The sequence below is a fragment of the Crocuta crocuta genome, unplaced genomic scaffold, assembly GCF_008692635.1.
Source record: "Crocuta crocuta isolate KB4526 unplaced genomic scaffold, BGI_CrCroc_1.0 scaffold698, whole genome shotgun sequence".
Taxonomy (NCBI): Eukaryota; Metazoa; Chordata; class Mammalia; order Carnivora; family Hyaenidae; genus Crocuta; species Crocuta crocuta.
The window spans coordinates 219,281-238,375 of record NW_027530855.1 but is presented as its reverse complement, the minus strand read 5'-3'; the positions used below and the strand labels follow the sequence as shown (position 1 = coordinate 238,375).

General features: G+C 37.6%; 1 protein-coding gene across 1 annotated transcript in view; it reads left to right on the top strand.

Moving 5' to 3' along the window:
* LOC144235935 (disintegrin and metalloproteinase domain-containing protein 32-like) overlaps positions 1–19,095 on the top strand; it is a 149,509-nt gene that overhangs the window by 71,212 nt on the left and 59,202 nt on the right. Inside the window, exon 11 of the mRNA XM_077769550.1 lies at positions 6,658–6,794. Within this exon, the coding sequence (XP_077625676.1) occupies positions 6,658–6,794 (137 nt within the window). The remainder of the gene's footprint in view (positions 1–6,657; positions 6,795–19,095) is intronic.

Below are 19,095 nucleotides of genomic sequence, written 5' to 3'. Positions count from 1 at the left end.
GTTAATTTAAAAATTAAATTAATAAATAGTATAATGAGAAAATATAAATAATATTAACTCTTGGATAAAGAAATAAATATATTGTTATGCTAGTAAAGCTTTGATGGTCAAAATAGAATCTTTTAGGCATCAGGGTCTAAGGGAGATGCTTAATCTTTTCCCTCACTTCTTTACCTTCTATGGGTGAAATCAACTGCCATAGAAAATTAAATCTCATCTTCCTTTTTCTGGAATCCTTTCCTATCTTTTCCAAATAATTTTTGAGTTTTTATCTGTTTGCTTTAGTTTCCAGTTTATTTTATTATTTAATGCATTGTTATTTTTCTATTTGAATTGGGTATTGCATATTGAGTTCAAGATAAAGGAAAGTTTATGTCTTCAGAGGGCTGAATGTGGACTAGTTCAGAATTCATTTGTAGACCTGATTTTTGCTTCAATGTCACTTCTTCTCTGGCAGTGTAGGGCCTATATCCTAAGTGTATTAGAGGTTAAATTATTTTAAAACTGATTCTCTGTATTCCTTTAATTATAAGCAATCATTTTCTTTTGTTTTTGGCCAGATTCTTTGCCCAGTGTTCTGGGTGCAGGACTTTTTAGGCAGGAGCACCCTCCTCCAAGAAACTGATTGCTTTTTCCCATGCATAGCAGGAAGACAAGAGGGAACTCTCAGCTGTGACTGCCCATCTCTCACCTGTAGCTTTTCTGTTTGCTTTTGGGGCAGTGGAGACATGAGATAGGTGTGGGCCACATATGATTGAAGAACATTTACTACACTTGATTATAATTTAAATGGGCTAGATCTACCAGTGCCACTGATCTAGATTTATATTTAGTTTTCTGGAAAGCTAGGAGGAATATTTTAGGACTACTTTACCACTCAACATAAGGGTTGAAGAAGGGGATATAGGAATCTAAAATATTTTTATCTTTTCATGTATGTCTTTTTAAAAATTTGATTTCCATGTAGTTAACATACAGTGTTATATTCACTTCAGGTGTACAGTTACTCAGTGCTCATCAAGATAAGTGTATTCTTAATCCCCTTCATCTGTTTCATTTATCCCCACACCCAGCTCCCCTCTGGTAACCATCAGTTTGTTCTTTATAGTTAAGAGTTGGTTTTAGATTTGCTTCATTTTCCCCTCTTCATTTGTTTTGTTTCTTAAATTCCAAACATGGGTGAAATCATATGGTATTTTTCTCTGACTGACTTATTTTACTTAGCATTATGCTCCTTAGATCCATCCATGTTGTTCCAAATAGTACAATTTCATTCTTTTTTAAAAAGTTTTTAAATTCCAGTTAGTAAATGGTACAGTATAATATTAGCTTCAGGTGTACAATTTAGTGATTCAGTACTTCCATACAACTTGTGTTCATCACAAGTGCACTCCTTAATCCCCATCACCTATTTAACCCACCTCCCTGTGATAGCCATCAGCTTGTTCTCTCTAGATTAGCTTCTTTTTCTTGGTTTGCCTGTCTCTGTCTCTCTCTCTCTCTCTCTCTTTCCTTCTCTCTCTCTTTCCCTTGTGCTCATTTGTTTTGTTTCTTTTACTTGTGAGTTTTTTCCCATTTATAATTTTCTGCTAATTAATAGCTTTTCTTTTTTACTTAAAGAAATCCCTTAAACAGATCTTGGAAGGTCAATTTTAGTGGTGATGAATTCCTTTAACTTTTGTCTGAGAAACTTTCCCTCTTTGAATTCTGAATTATAACCTTGTCAGGGAGAGTATTCTTATTTGTCGTTTTCTCCTGTTAGCACTCTGAATATATCATGCAACTCCCTTCTGGCCTCTAAAGTTTCTGCTGAAAAGTTAGCTGATAGTGTTATTGAGTTTTTTGTATGTAAGTAGTTGCTTTGCTCTTCATACTTTCAAGATACTCTATCTTTGTTATTTTAATTATTTAATTATTATGTGTTGTAGTGTGTACTTCCTATGGTTTATTTTATTTGTGGCTGTCTATGCTTTCTGGACATGGATATCTGTTTCTTTCCCATGGTTAGTGAAGTTTGCAGCTATTATTTCTTCAAATAAGTTTTCTGCTCTTTTCTTTCTTTTTTCCTTTTGGGAACCCTAGATTGAGAGTCTTAGTATGCTTCATATTATACCAGAGGTCTCTTAACATATCTTTATTGTTTTTTGTTTTGTTTTGNGGCTGTCTATGCTTTCTGGACATGGATATCTGTTTCTTTCCCATGGTTAGTGAAGTTTGCAGCTATTATTTCTTCAAATAAGTTTTCTGCTCTTTTCTTTCTTTTTTCCTTTTGGGAACCCTAGATTGAGAGTCTTAGTATGCTTCATATTATACCAGAGGTCTCTTAACATATCTTTATTGTTTTTTTGTTTTGTTTTGGTTTTTTTTTTTTACTTTTTTGCTGTTCAGCTTGGGTACTTTTCATTATATTGTCTTCCCAATCATTAATTCAGCCTCTGCATTTTCTGCTCTGCTGTTCATTCTCCCTGGTGTAATTTTCATTTCAGTTATTCTATTCTTCAAGTCTGATTGTTTTTAAAAAATTATTTTCTGTCTCTTTGATGAAGTTCTCACTGAGTTTATTCTGTCTTCTCTCCAGTTCAGTGAGTCTGTTTTTAACCATTACTTTGAACTCTTTATCAGGTTGGTTGCTTATCTCTGATTTGTTTAGCTCTTTTTCTGAGGTTTTGTCTTTTTCTTTAGTTTGGAACATATTCCTCTGTTGCCTTATTTTCTTTGTCTTTCTATGTTTGTTTCTGCGAATTAGGTAGAACAGCTACTTCTCTTAGATTTGAAGAAATGGCCTTTTGTAGGAACATCCCTTGTGTGGACAGCATGTGCCTGGTGGGTTTGGTTGACTTGCTGCATCTGTAATGAGTGTGGGCTGGAAGTAGGGCAATCCACACTGGGGCTGCCCTGGTAGAATGGATGGAGCTTCAGTGAGCACTGGCCAGGGGGTTCTGGGGCTCTTTGTATAGTGGCTGTTGCCCTGGAGTGCTTCAGGGTGCTTTATGCATGTGTTACCTAGGTGAGATGGCTAGAGCTGTAGTGAACACTGTCCAAGGATGTCCCTGTGTATGCTACACAGGGGCCACTTAGTGGGACTTTTCTGGGGTGGGCGCCACAGCAGGGTCTTGTGTAGGCCAGGATCCCAGGACTCACGGAGGCATTGGGCTGCAAGGGTGCCCTGACCCTTCTTTTGTCTGTGCTGTCAAGGTGGAGGAGGAGCATAAACAATGGTACTCTCCTGCTCCTTTGGCCCTACAGAGTGTTTCATAGCTCTCCTGCCATTTTATAGAATTCTAGGGCTAGTTCCTTTTATTCTAGTTGCTCTTTAAACTGTGGCTTTTTTTTTTCTGTGTTCCAGAGTATCTGGGCTGGTGCTGTCTAGGGGCCCAGTGTTGGCTAAGGTGGTGGGCTGGCTAGGGTACCTGAATTCGGCTGCCATCTGTGATATCCAGGTAACAGGATAATCTGAAGAATGGTGCCAGCCCCTCTGATTCTCCACCACTTGGTGGAGGGTTAATTCCTTTATATTCTAGCTTCTCTTTTAAACTCTGGCTTTTAAAAATGAGCCAAGGACAGGTGAATCTGCTCACAGTCCCTCAGGACTCTCCCCCCATACCGCAGCTCACAGCATCTGGTGTGGTATTCCTGTCATTGTTGTGTCTTCATGCCTTCTGCCATTCTCTATATGGTTCCTCTGTCCTAAGTTGTTCAGAAGCTTTTTAGTCACCCTTAGTTCTTTTTCAGGAGGAGTTGTTCTTTCAGGGTATTCCTAGGTTACCATCTAGGAGTCTCCCATGGTATATGTGCATTTGAGTAGGCAGTCTCTTCTTCCAGATTTTACAAATTTGCTTTGGCAGAGATAGTTCATTACCAGTCAGTTTAGTTTGGATTTCTAGACATGTCTATTGATAATGTTCTTGGTCAGGTCAAATTTGCTCTCCAGGTCTATTTTTGGGTGAGGCCACTATGTGAGCTCTGAGGTTGGGGATATAATTGCTGCTGGCTGGTAACAGTTCATAGGACTCCTGGCTTGGTTCCCTGCCCAAGCAAGGGTGTGAGATATGTTTTGCAGTTGCCCAGCTTCACTCATTGGGCTTCCTAGATGGTTGGAGCAGATATTTTACTCAACAGGAAATGGGCTGTGATTTAGATTCCCTGCCATGGCAGGGTAGCAGAATGTGTCCCAAGGCTTGTATGACCCAGTGTTTGGGGACCCAAAACAGGCAGTACTGTACACTGAATTCCTTGGCCAGATGGGGCAGTTGTTTTGTGGTAAAGATGGAGAAATCTATAGGCTGTTCTTTCTGTTCAAGTGCCACTATAAGAGGGTTGTTGTATGGCTATGCAGTTTCCCATGTACACCGGTTAAGTTCCCTGGTCTAGGCTGGCCGAAGTCTGTATTTACAATGGTGTGACTACAAATCAGTCTCCCTGCAAAGGTGGAGTGGGAGAACCAGCAGCCTTTGTAGTCTTGACTCAAGCTGATCTGGACCCCAAGTTCTATGGTCAAATGGTGCCACTGGCTTTGCTCTGTGGATAATCACCTGTACCTGCCATTCTCTATGTTCAAGTGATGCTGGGATACATAGCTCTCAATTGTACCAGCTAGGCTTTCTGTTCAGGTAGGGCCTGGAGATTCAATATTCAGCATTGAATATTCTGCCCCTGTCTGGGTGGAACGGACTCCAGGCCCAGAAAGGTCTTTTGTGGTCTCAATTTGAGTTGACAAGCACCTCAAGTTCCCTGGCTGAAAGATGCCATTGGTTTTGCTCTGTGGACAATCAGACACGCTTACCATACTCTCCATGCTACCGTACTGGGCTATATAGCTTCCAGTTGTTACGATCTGGCTTCTTGTCAGGTGGGGCCAGAAGTTACACTATGACTCAGCCTCCTTGCCTGGGTGGGGGTGGGAGGTAGACAGCCTCCAGTGGTGGCAAGACTTTTTGATGATCTGAATAAGGAAGACCTGCTATTCATTGCATTCCCTGGTCAGACTGATCACTGCCTTGGCTCCACAGATGGCCAAAAATGCTGGTTGAGGCTACTTCTTGGCTGATGCAGGTGGAATGTGGTCTTCCAAGATCTGTGTGCTGATTGTTGCAAGCCCCTCCATCCTTCTCTGTCACAGATTTCCCATGGTCAAGCCACATAGCATCCTTTGTGCTTCTTGTCACTGGAGACCAGACCAGGGACTCCCAAAAAGTCACCTAAATTTCTGGGGGAGCTAGATGTCCACCCTGGGCTTTCATTTCCCACCTGGGGAGGTGATCTAGTATGGCGGTGCACCAGCCTTGGGGAGAGGCAAGGTAGTCAGTGTGTAACTGCTCTTACCCTTCTAATGTGGTTTTTCTGGGTTTCTTCAGGCTCACCTCCATGTTCTAGGATCTTCTTGGTAGATTCTTGTCCAGGAATAGTTGTTAGTTGTTCTTGTTGTGAGGGGTAGTAAAATCGGGAATCACATATAACACCATCTTGATAACTACTGTTGTGATTTAATTCTTAACATGGACCTGAAAGGCATTGAGGATTGGTGAGACAAATATCCTAGGTATTATCAAAACTGTTTTTTTTTAAAATTTGGGGGCTCTCTAATATTGTTTAGAGGGAGGCTTCCTATGTTGGAAAGTGAAATCCAAGTGTATTTGTCCATGTTACTCCATTTGGTCCTTTCCCAGTTTTCAGCTTCTAGCTTCTTCCCCATCAAGCCTGGTAGATTTGAGAATTAAATTAATGCTGCATCCCTTTAGTCCTTATCCTTAGGTTTTGTGTGTGGTCCTCAGCCATGTCAGTCCAGCAACTACAAGATATTAAGAGCCACTACAGTGCTGCTACAGGAGCTTACTCACTGCTTATCTGCATTCTCAGTTATCTCATTCACAGCTTTCTCTTTATATTTTTCATAATATGCATCCTCTAGTGCTGTCAAAAAATCCTGTTGAACCCCAAATTTTTATTAGAGCTGGTCATTATGATAATGAAGTGCCTTGATCTTCCTCACAACTTGTCCTTACCTATGCCTTATCCTATGCCATATTTGGTAATAACTGGACAAATCATGATGTTATTGCATATTCATGAATTGTAAGTGTCACATTTCTTTTTGGCAAGGAAGTTATCTTACACTTGTTAAATATGTGAGCAGCATAATCCAGGAATGCTATCTTGAGAGTCTTTCTGTGATTTCTCCTCATACGAGTTACTGAGTCATGGAGAATCCTGATAGGAAACTAATAGCACACTTAAACTAAGTAATTTGGTTACATGGCCACTTTTTGAGCTGGCAAGCAGAATATCAAGTGGACTATTCTAAATGAATGCAAGAGCTGTCATAAGAAATTAGGTAAATTGAAGATCATGGCCCATATACCCCCCCAAAAAAATATATATTTATATAAAAACCTTTCATATAGTGATGGTAGCTGCTTGAGAATTAAGTTAGGTATTCAGTTGTTAAATCATGATAAACCATGGCGTAGGTTCAGTTTGCTTTCATCTCAGTAAAATTTCATGATAAGAACTTCAGCTTCTCACCTGTTCACGGAGCTGTATTTTCTATTCTTAAGTATTTGATAAAATAATAAATATGTTCAAAATTAGAAAATTATTACTTTTTATCACCTTCCAGTGACTTGTCTTTCATTTGAATATTTGTTTTTGTTAATGTAGTACCCCAAGGAGGTAACTTTGGAGGCATTTTCCATTATTGTTACACAGATGATTGGACTGAGTCTGGGAATATCATATGATGACACAAAGAAATGCCATTGTACAGGAGCTATCTGTATAATGAATCCAGAAGCTATGTAAGTTTATTTAAAAGTAAGATATATTAGTTATGTTAATTTTGTTTTAAATACTTGAAATGCAAAAATTTAGCATTTACTTATAGCACAAATTAGCCATAAATGGACCAAGTACTACAAAATATAAACATGAAATTTTAAGTGTAAGAGAGTTGGAAGGAGGTGTAGCATTAAGAATAGTCAAGGATAGAGAGGGGCCAAGATGGTGAAAAAGCATGGAAACCTCTTTTTTGCATATCACATCCATGAAATGTAGCCAGATAAACATAAACCATCCTGCACACCTAGAAAACTGATTTGAGGATTAACATAACAATCTGCACAACCTGAACCACAGCACTCAGCAGGTACACAGCACAGAGAGGTGAACTAGGGAAGAGAGAAGCCATGGAGGGCAGGGAGGTTTTTTTGCTTATGGAGAGGATGGAGATGGGGGGAAGGTATGGGAAAACACCCCACCCCCCACCCCCAAGCAGCTGGAGAGAAAGTGAAAAGTGGAAAAAGCCACAGGGACTGAACAAAAAAGGGAGAAGGAGAAAGGAGAGAATTTAAATTCCATTAAGACTCAGGGTGCTTGGGTGGCTCAGTCAGTTAAGCGTTCGACTTCAGCTCAGGTCATGATCTCCTGGTTCATGGGTTTGAGCCATGCATAGGGTTATGTGCTGACAACTCAGAGCCTGGAGCCTATTTCAGATTCTGTGTCTCCCTCTCTCGCTGCCCTTCCCCCGCTCATGCTCTGTCTCTCTCTGCCTCAAAAATAAATGAACTACAAAAGAAAAAAATTTTTAAATAAATTCCATTAAGACTGTATAAACAGAGGGAGCGCTGAGTCTGAAACTCTGCAGCTTGATACCAGATGGTGCTCTGGTGGGAAGGGCGAATCCCCAGGATCAGAAGGCAAGGTCCTCAGGGTACTCAGGCTACACGGGGAGAGGCGATTCCCCTGCTGGGAGGACTTTGATAGAGGTTGTGTGGCCACCCCACAGGCAAGGGCCCCAGGAAACCCCAAAGAACAACCATATTCACTGGTGTTGGAATAAGGATGTTAAGGGTGAAGTCTGGCACCAGATATATGTTGTGATTTTGCATAATCCCTGAAATGTTGCTGCTACACGATCACATGTACTTTTTCTGTGGTGGGCTGGCACCCAGCCACAGTCTCTGGGCATCAGCAGCAGCACGGTCCCATGAATGTTCCTGGGTTGGTCAGCATCTGGCCATTGCTCGGTGAGACTCTCCCCCAGAAGGTCTGAGTGGCTCAAAGCTGCAGTCCCTCAGAAGTGAGGGGTTGGAAACATTGCATCAGGAGGGAGGTGCTGCTTGGCAACCTGACGGCTTGGTCATGGACAGTATAAAAGCATGGAATGGACAGAAGCCAGAGACAAAGAATGGGTACATGATTGCTGATCAGGGAGAACAGAGTTTGAATACTAGAGACTGGGTAGCTGAGTGACACCGTTTTCACCTGACCTGCTGTGCATGCGCATACACACCTACAAGCACCACAACAATCCACCCCAGTAAGCTAAGCAATGCCATCTAGTGGAGAATGGAGTAGTTACACTAAGCCCTGCCTAACTGGGCCAATGTCACTTTTCAGGAACACCACACGTCTTTCTACCTGCTTAGTTTACAGACTACTAGTCTATAAACTACATAGTTTACAGACTTTATAGTTTGACTTCTAAGGGAAAACGATATAATTTCATCATATTTCTGTCTGTTCGCTAGCCCATCTATTCAATTTTTCTTTTTCATTACTTTTCATTTTCACGAATACAGAAAGAGAAAAAATTTTTTATTTTCAGTTTTTATGAAAATATTTTTCTTTACTTTTTTCTATTCTTTTACTTTTTTGTAATTTTTTCAAATTCTACTTTATTTCAATCATTTCATTTTATGCTATTTCACTGTATTCATTTCAGTGTATTCACTGAAATTCATTTCAAATTTTTTCCCTCCCCCCCTTTTTTTTCTTATCTTTCCCTTTTTTTCTCTAATCTATCAAGCTCCTTTCAACAACCAGACCTAAACACACCTAAGATCTAGCATAATTTACTTGATTTTTTTGTGTGTGTTGTTTTTTTCCCTATTAATTCATTTTCTTCCTGCAAAATGATGCAGTGAAGGATTTTACCCCAAAAGAAAGAGCAGCAAGAAACAACAGCCAGGGACTTAATCAACACAGATACAAACAAGATGTCTGAACCAGAGTTTAGGATCACATTAATAAGGATACTAGCTGGGGCTGAAAATAGATTAGAATCAGTTCTGCAGAGATAAAAGAAGTAAAAGCTAGTCAGGATGAAATTAAAAATGCTATAACTGAGCTGCAATCTTTCATGGATGCCATGGTGGCAAGGATGGGAGAGGCAGAGCAGCAAATCAGCAATATAGAGGACAAACTTATGAAGAATATTTTAAGCAGAAAAAAAGAGGGAGAGTACAGCAAAAGAGCATGATTTAAGAATTAGAGAAATCAGTGACTCATTAAAAAGAAACAATATCAGATTCATAGGGGTACCAGAAGATGAAAAGAGAGTAAAAGGGGTAGAAGTGTTATGAGCTGATCATAGCAGAGGACTTTCCTAACCTGGGGAAAGACACAGACATAAAAATACAGGAAGCACAGAGAACTCCCATTAGATCAACAAAAACCGACTATCAATAAGGCATATCATAGTCAAATTTGCAAAATACTCAGGCAAGGAAAGAATTATGAAAGCAGCAAAGGGAAAAAAATTCTTACCCTACAAGGGAAGACAGATAAGATTTGCAGCTGACCTATCCACAGAAACTTGGCAGGCCAGAAAGGAGAGGCAGGATATATTCAATGTGTTGAATAGGAAAAATATGCAGCCAAAAATTCTTTATCCAGCAAGGCTATTATTCAAAATAGGAGAGATAGGGGCGCCGGGGTGGCTTAGTCGGTTAAGCGTCCGGCTTTCACTCAGGTCATGATCTCGCGGTTCGTGGGTTCGAGCCCCGCGTCGGGCTCTGTGCTGACTGCCAGCTCAGAGCCTGGAGCCTCTTTCAGAGTCTGTGACTCCCTCTCTCTCTGACCCTCCCCTGCTCATGCTGTCTCTCTCTCTCTCTCTCTCTCCTAGAAATAAATAAAAAACATTAAAAAAATAAAAAAAAATTTTTAAAAACAAAATAGGAGAGATAAAAAGTTTCCCAAACAAAAATAAAGGAGATTGTGACCACTAAGCCAACCATGCAAGAGATTTTAAGGAGGGCTCTCTGAAGGGAGAAAAGACCAAAACAAAAAGACTAACGACTAGAAAGGACAAGAGAGCAACACCAAAAACCCCAACTCTACGGCAACAAAATGTCAATAAATTCATATCTTTCAGCACTTGCTCTAAACATCAATGGACTAAATACTCCAACCAAAAGACATAGAGTAACAGAATGGATAAGAAAATAAGATACATCTATGTGCTGTTTACAAGAGACCCACTTTAGGCCTAAAGACACCTTTAGATTGAAACTAAGGGGATGGAGAACCATCTGTCATGCTAGTGGTCACCAAAAGAAAGCCAGAGTAGCCATTCTTAAATCAGACAATATAGACTTTAAAATAAAGACTGTAACAAGACATGAAGAAGGACATAATTAAGGGGTATATCCACCAAGAAGACCTAACAGTTGTAAACACTTATGCTCCAAATGTGGAGAAACCCAAATATATAAATCAGTTAATCACAAACATAAAGAAACTCATTGAAAATAATACCATAATAGTAGGAGACTGTAACACAGCAATGGACAGATCATCTAAACAGAAAATTGACAAGGAAAGAAGGACTTTGAATGACACACTGGACCAGGTTGACTTAATAGATATATTCGGAACATTTCACCTAAAGCAGCAGAATACAGTCTTCTCCAGTGCACATGGAACGTTTTCCAGAATAGATCACATAATGGGACACAAATCAGCCCTCAACAAGCATAAAAAGATCGAGATCATACTGTGCGTATTTTCAGACCACAACATATGTAACTCAAAATCAACCACAAAAAAAAAGTCGGAAAGATAACAAATACTTGGAGACTAAAGAACAATCTACTAAAGAATGAATGGTCTAAGCATAAAGTTAAAGAAGATATTAAAAAGTATATGGAAGCCAATGAAAATGATAACACCACAGCCCAAAAGCTCTGGGACGCAGCAAAGGCAGTCATAAGAAGGATGTATGTAGCAATCCAGGCCTTCCTAAAGAGAGAAGAAAAGTCTCAGATATACAACCTAACCTTATGCCCTAAAGAGCTGGGGAAAGAATAGCAATTGGAACCCCAAACTAACAGAAGGCAGGAAATAATAAAGACTAGAGCACAAATCAGTGCTATTGAAACTAACAGACAAACAAATAAACAAACAAAACCNATTTGAACAGACCCATAACCAGTAAAGAAATCAAATTAGTAATCAAAAATCTCCCAAAAAACAGGAGTCCAGGGCCAGATAGATTTCCGGGAGAATTATACCAAACATTTAAGAAAGAGTTAACACCCATTCTTTTGAAGCTGTTCCAAAAACTAGAAATGGAAGGAAAACTTCCAAACTCTTTCTATGAAGCCAGCATTACTTTGATTCCACAACCAGAAAAGACCCCACTAAAAAGGAGAACTATAGACCAATTTCCTTGATGAACATGGATGCAAAAATCTTCAATAGGATATTAGCCAACTATATCCAACAACACATTAAAAAAATTATTCACCCCAACCAAAGATTTATAACTGGGATGCAGGGCTGGTTCAATATCCACAAATCAATCAATGTGATACATCACATCAATAAAAGAAAGGACAAGAACCACATGATCCTCTCAATAGATGCAGAGAAAACATTAGGCAAAATACAGCTTCCTTTCTTGATAAAAACCCTCAAGAAAGTTGAGATGGAAGGATCATATTTTGAAACCATAAAAGCCATATATGAAAGACCCACTGATAATATCATCCTAAGTGGGGGAAAACTGAGAGCTTCCCCCTAAGGTCAGGAACAATACAGGGATGTACACTCTCACCACTGTTATTCAACACACTATTGGAAGTCTTAGCCTCAGCAGTCAGACAACACAAAGAAATAAAAGGCATCCAAACTGGCCAGAAGGTCAATTCTTCATTCTTTGCAGATGATATGATATTCTATATGGACAACCCAAAAGATTCCACCAAAAAACTGCTAGAACTGATCTAGGAATTCAGCAAAATCACAAGTAATAAAATCAATGCACCGAAATCCGTTGCATTCTTATACCCCAATAATGAAGGAACAGAAAAAGAAATCAAGGAATTGATCACATTTACTATTGCACCAAAAACATAAAATATGTAGGAATAAACCTAATCAGAAGTGAAAAATCTAAACACTGAAAACTAAAGAAAGAAATTGAAGAGCACACAGACACACAGACACACACACACACACACACACACACAGGAAAAATATTCCATGCTCATGGATAGGAAGAATAAATATTGTTAAAATATCAATACCACCCGAAGCAATCTACATATTCAATCTAATCCCTATCAAAATAACACCAGCATTCTTCACAGAGCTAGAACAAACATTATATGGAACCAGAAAAGACTCCAAATAGCCAAAGCATTCTTAAAAAAGAAAACCAAAGCTGGAGGCATCACAATCCCAGACTTAAAGCTGTATTACAAAGTTGTAATCATCCAGACAGTATGGTACTGGCACAGAAACAGACACTTAGATCAATGGAACAGAATAGAGAATCCAGAAATGAACCCACAAACATATGGCCAACTAGTCTTTGACAAAGCAGGAAAGAATATCCAATGGAATAAAGCAGTCTCTTCGGCAAGTGGTGCTGGGAAAACTGGACAGCAACATGCAGAAAAACCTGGACCACTTTCTTATACCACACACAAAAAGAAACTCAAAATGGATGAAAGATCTAAACATAAGACGGGAAGCCATCAAAATCCTAGAGGAGTAAGCAGGCAAAAACCTCTCTGACCTTGGCCGCAGCAACTTCTTACTCAACATGTCTCTGGAGGAAGGGAAACAAAAACAAAAATGAACTATTGGATCCTCATCAAAATAAAAAGTTTCTGCACAGTGAAGGAAACAATCAGCAAAACCAGAACGCAACTGACAGATAGGGAGAAGATATTTGCAAATGACATATCAGATAAAGGGGTAAGTATACAAAATCTATAAAGAACATATGAAGCTTGACACCCAAGAAACAAATAATCCAGTGAAGAAATGGGCAAAAGACATGAATAGACACTTCTCCAAAGAAGACATCCAGATGGCCATCCAATNAGGAGTAAGCAGGCAAAAACCTCTCTGACCTTGGCCGCAGCAACTTCTTACTCAACATGTCTCTGGAGGAAGGGAAACAAAAACAAAAATGAACTATTGGATCCTCATCAAAATAAAAAGTTTCTGCACAGTGAAGGAAACAATCAGCAAAACCAGAACGCAACTGACAGATAGGGAGAAGATATTTGCAAATGACATATCAGATAAAGGGGTAAGTATACAAAATCTATAAAGAACATATGAAGCTTGACACCCAAGAAACAAATAATCCAGTGAAGAAATGGGCAAAAGACATGAATAGACACTTCTCCAAAGAAGACATCCAGATGGCCATCCAATACATGAAAAAATGCTCAACATCACTCATCATCAGGGGAATACAAATGAAAACCACAATGAGATGCCACCTCACACCTGTCAGAATGACTAACATTAACAACTCAGGCAACAACAGATGTTGGCAAGGAGGCAGAGAAAGAGGATCTCTTCTGCACTGTTGGTGGAAATGCAGTCTGGTGCAGCCTCTCTGGAAAACAGCGTGTAGGTTCCTCAAAAAATTAAAAATAGAACTACCCTATGACCCAACAATTGCACTACTAGTATTTACCCAAGGGTACAGGTATGCTGTTTCAAAGGAGCACATGCACCCCAATGTTTATAGCAGCACTATGAACAATAGCCAAAGTATGGAAAGAGCCCAAATGTCCACTGACGGATGAATGGATACAGAAGAATATATACATATCATATATACTTATATATATACATATATATGGAGTACTATATAATACTCTCTATATATAAGTACTGTATAATACTCCATATATATATAGTGAAGTATTACTCGGCAATCAAAAAGAATGAAATCTTGCCAGTTGCAACTACATGGATGGAAGTAGAAGGTGTTATGCTAAGCAAAATTAGAGAAAGACAAATAACATATGAGTTCACTTATATGAGGACTTTAAGAAACAAAACAGATGAACAAACGGGAAGGGGAAAAATAATATAAAAATAGGAAGGGGGACAAGACATAAGAGGGTTCCTGGAGGGGTTGTGGGAATGGGAATGGGATAAATGGGTAAGGTGCATTAAGGAAACTACTCCTGAAATCATTGTTGCACTATCTACTAACTTGGATGTAAATTTAAAAAATAATTTAAAAAATTAAAAATTAAGACATAAAGACATTGGGGCTAGTTCAGATGGCCTTGGGCACAAAGCAAAGTAGTGAGCACTTCATGCTGAAAACACTCAGTACTTTTGTCACTGGGACGTGTTAGCATGCCTACCAGAGACCTGCTTGTAATTTTGAGGTGAGGAAAGGTGCCTCTCAGTTAGGTAGTAGATGCACTGTGATTCCATGAGGCAATTTCATTATTCATCAGTTATGCAACAGGATTATCTTACACTCAGTAGGATGATCTGACACATCTATGCATAAAATGATTGGGGACTTTGAACAAAAAATAATCGAGGAAAACAAATCCAATTGGAAAGATAAGTTAGCAAGGGAATGATACTTAGGCTATATATTTTATGAAATCACATAGTGAAGATTGTTAAAAATGTGTCAGAATAGGGTGGCAGAATGGTTAAAAACCTAAGACCCATCTATATGCTGCCTATAACAGGTGCAGACAGGAAAACACACAGACTGAAAATGGTTTGGAGAGAGAGATTACATGCAAATGGAAGCAAACAAAATCTGGGGTTGCAGTAGCTATATCAGACAAAATAGACTTGAAAACAAAGACTATAATCAGAGACAAAGAAGGGAATTACATAATGACAAAGAAATCTATCCAATAAGAGGACATAACAGTTGTAAATGACTGTGCACCCAACATAGAGCACCTAAATAGCTAAAGCAAATCTTCACAAGCATACAGAGAGAAATTGATAGTAATATAATAAAATCAATAAAGAAACAGTGTCTTTTTTGTATTTATTTTTCAAATTAATTTTTAAATTTGTAGTTGACATATTTCATGGGTACAGCATAGTTTTTTTGACAAGTTCATATATTATGCTGTACTCAACACAAGTGTCTATATTCTGTTCCATTGGTCTAGGCGTCTATTTTTGTGCCGGTGCCATACTCTTTTGATCACTACAGGCTTGTACTATAGCTTGATGTCTGGAATTGGGCCTGTCTTGTTTTTCTTTATCAAGATTGCTTTGGCTATTTAGGGTCTTTCAGGATTCCATACAAATTTTAGGATTGTTTGTTCTAGCTCTGTGAGAAATGCTGTTGGTATTTTGACAGAGGTTACATTAAATGTGTAGATTGCTTTAGGTAATATAGATATTTCAAAAATATTCTTTCAATCCATAAGCATGGAATGTCTTTCCATTTCTTTGGATTGTCTTCAATTTCTTAACAGTGTTTTATAGTTTTCAGAGTACAGGTATTTTATCTCTTTGGTTAAGTTTATTCCTGAGTGTTTTTATTATTTTTGATGGAATTGTAAATGAGATTGTTTTCATAATTTATCTTGCTGCTACTTTATTATTAATATATAGATTAATTATACTGATTTATGTATATTTTATATCCTGAAAATTTATTGAATTCATTTATTAGTTTACTTAGTTTTTTGATAGAGCTTTTAGAGTTTCTATGTATAGTATTATGTCATCTGCATATAGTAATAGTTTAAGTTCTTTACCAGTTTGATGCCTCTGATTTCTTTTTTTGGGCCTGTTTGTTATGGCTAGGATTTCCAGTACTATGTTGAATAAAAGTGGTAAGAGTGGCCAACAGACACGTGAAAAAGATGCTAATCATCAAGGAACTGCACATCAAAACCACAAGGAGATATCACCTTACACCTGTCGCTATGGCTAAAATAAACACACACACACACAAAATAACATGATGAAGAGAGTGTGGAGGAAAAAAGAGCTTCTCGTTAACTGTTGGTGGCAATGTAAATTGGTGTAGCCACTGTCAAAAACAGTATGGTGGTTCCTCAAATTATTAAAAATAGAAAAACTATGATGCAGTTATTCCACTACTGGCTATCAACTCACAGAAAATGAAAGCATTAATTTGAAAAGATATTTGCACACCTATGTTTTTTTGCTGCATTATTTACAATTGCCAAAATATTGAAGCAACCCAAGAGTCTTTTGATAGAGGAATGAATAAAGAGAAAATATTATACATACAAAGGAATATTACTATGCAGTAAAAAAGGTTGAGATCTTGCCATTTGAGACAACAGGATGGACCTGCAGGGTATTACGCTAAGTGAAATAATTCAGAGAGAGAAAGACATATCTTATGATTTCATGTACATGCAGAATCTTAAAAGCAAAACTAATGAACAGCAACAAAAAAAGCAGAAGTAGACTTAAATACAGAGAACAGAAGAGAGATGGGTGGGGAAATGGGAAAAAGGTAAAGGGTGTTAGGAGGTTTAGATTTCAAGTTATGGGATGAATAAGTTACAGGGATGAAATTCTAAGCATAAGGAATATAGTCAACATAATGGGCAAATAACTGAAGAGTGCTTAGACTTATTTTTCTTATCATTAAAAATGCAACTGATTATGCCTATGCTCTTATTTTACAGAGTAATATAAGAATAACATGAGAAAATGAAATGGGACTATTTTCTAAACTCTAAAATCCCAAAACTATGAGGTGAATTAGTTAGTGATTACTAAATTTGCCAGTGATCCCCAAATGGTTTATCAGACAAGGACTATAGCAAGTTTGTGTGGTGTTCTACCTTTTTTTCTTTTTAAGTGAAAATAGGCATTAATTTTAAAAAATATGTTCTTTTCATAGCTACCATTAAGAACCATCTAAGGATTGGGGGGCCTGGGTGGCTCAGTCGGTAGAGCGACCGACTTCGGCTCAGGTCATGATCTCACAGTTCGTGGGTTCGAGCCCCGCGTCGGGCTCTGTGCTGACTGCCAGCTAAGAGCCTGGAGCTGGTTTCAGATTCTGTATCTCCCTCTCCGACTTTCCCCGCTCACACTGTCTCTCTCAGAAATAAATGAAACATTTTTTAAAAAATTAAAAAAAAAAAAGAACCATCTAAGGATTAGCTCTTTTCTAAAAGAGCTCACACTCTACCACACATACTTATATATACACATACATATTATATTACAAATTTGATCTAAATAAATTATAGATATGTAACTATTATTTTATAGATATAGAGGTTTATGTATACATAAGATATAATTGTATTAAATTAATATATAATAAATTAAATGTATATTATAATATGTAAAATATACAAGTTACATAGGTTTGTAAAGAATATGAGGATTACTCTTTTGTGACTATCGTCTATTTGGCCAGTTATTCTTAAGTATTCTATGAAAAGATATTTCCTTAGGTCACCCAGAGTCTAGTATTAATGATAATAAGAATATATTTAAATTGTACTTAATATGTGTTAGAGATCATCACAAACCCTCTTTATGTATTAACTCATTTGATTCTCTCAATCTCTTTACAAAGCATTTCTTTTTATTTCTATTTTTACAGATTATGAATTTTTATAAAAAGGATAATTATCTATGGTCAGGTAGCTAGTTTGTGGCAAACCTGAGTTTTGAACCCAGGCATTTTGGCTTTAGAATATATGTTAATAAACCTTTAGATTTGTATGGTGCTTTATAAATACTTAAAATGTTTTCATACACACTCTTCAATTTTTTATAAAACTCATGGATAGGGCAAGTGTTACTTTACTTTTCAAAATTTTGCATTTCCACAATACATCTTATACATTATGTAGTTTTCAAAGGAGCCATGTGAATAAGTAAGAATATTATTTCCATTTAATGTATATGTTCTTTAAAGCTCTTGGAGTACAGTAAACCTAAATGACTCTACATTGGATATATAGTTGATTAAAGGCCAAACTTCAGCTGAGGTCAGTTTTAACACCAATGATTTATTGGGCACTTACTATAAGCCAGAGAGTTCAATTAGGCACTTTACTTGTTTGATAATATTTAATTCTCATCACAACCCTATGAAGCAGATGGGTATTATCATCCCTATTTTGTAGATGAGAAAATCAAGACTTAGGAGTTAAATCACTTTGTCTAAAGCCTTATGAGTCTCAGGGTTGGTCCTAATCAACAAGTTTATCTAACCCAAAGCTTTGTTACTTTCTCTCTTCCATACGGACTTCATATAGGAGACAGTTAACGTATTGAAACTAACTTGAACTCTGTAGCAAAAGAACATGTATTTGAGCAAACTTAATTCTTATAATTCAGTCATCATAATGGTATATTATTTTGATGTTTTAATTTATATCTGCTTTTTAGATGTGGGTGGCTTGTGTTTTAAATTCTCACTTTTAAAGTAGTCTGCACACACAAATGAATTTAAAAGTAGAGAGAGGAAAGGGGCAGAGAAAATGGCAAAAGCTATGAATGTAAGAACCTAGGGAAAACTCATGGCAAGGTTTGCTTACCTATGTGGTTGCATCATTTTACAAAAAGGCAAAAATATTTGGAAGGAACATGGAGTTATCAGTTATTTCACAGAATTGAATTATTTTATTACTATTGTTTTCTTTTCATTTTTTATTAAAACCAATTTCATTAAACTATGGAAGTTTGATTAAAGAAGAGAAGATACCATTTTCCAGCATGGAATGCATTGAGGGGAACATGGGCTTTATAAGCTTTCACTTGTTTTTTTCTAACTCTTCATTTTCTCATCTGAAAAATGAGATCATGATCGCTACATTTTACATTATACATTACTTGTGAGGATGTAATTAATAAGGTCACATCTAAGTTATTTATCACTGTACTGTTATTTGAAGAACAGGGAAAACCCTGGAGGATATAGAAGTGGTGGTGTAGGGACATACAGGAGCAATGAGAACACGGAATTTGGAGGGAAAATATGGAAGAGAGAAAGGTACTGAAAGGAAAATGGAAAATGAGACGGTGTAGAAGATGCATTTTTCTTTTTTCAAAATGCTGTCAAGTGGT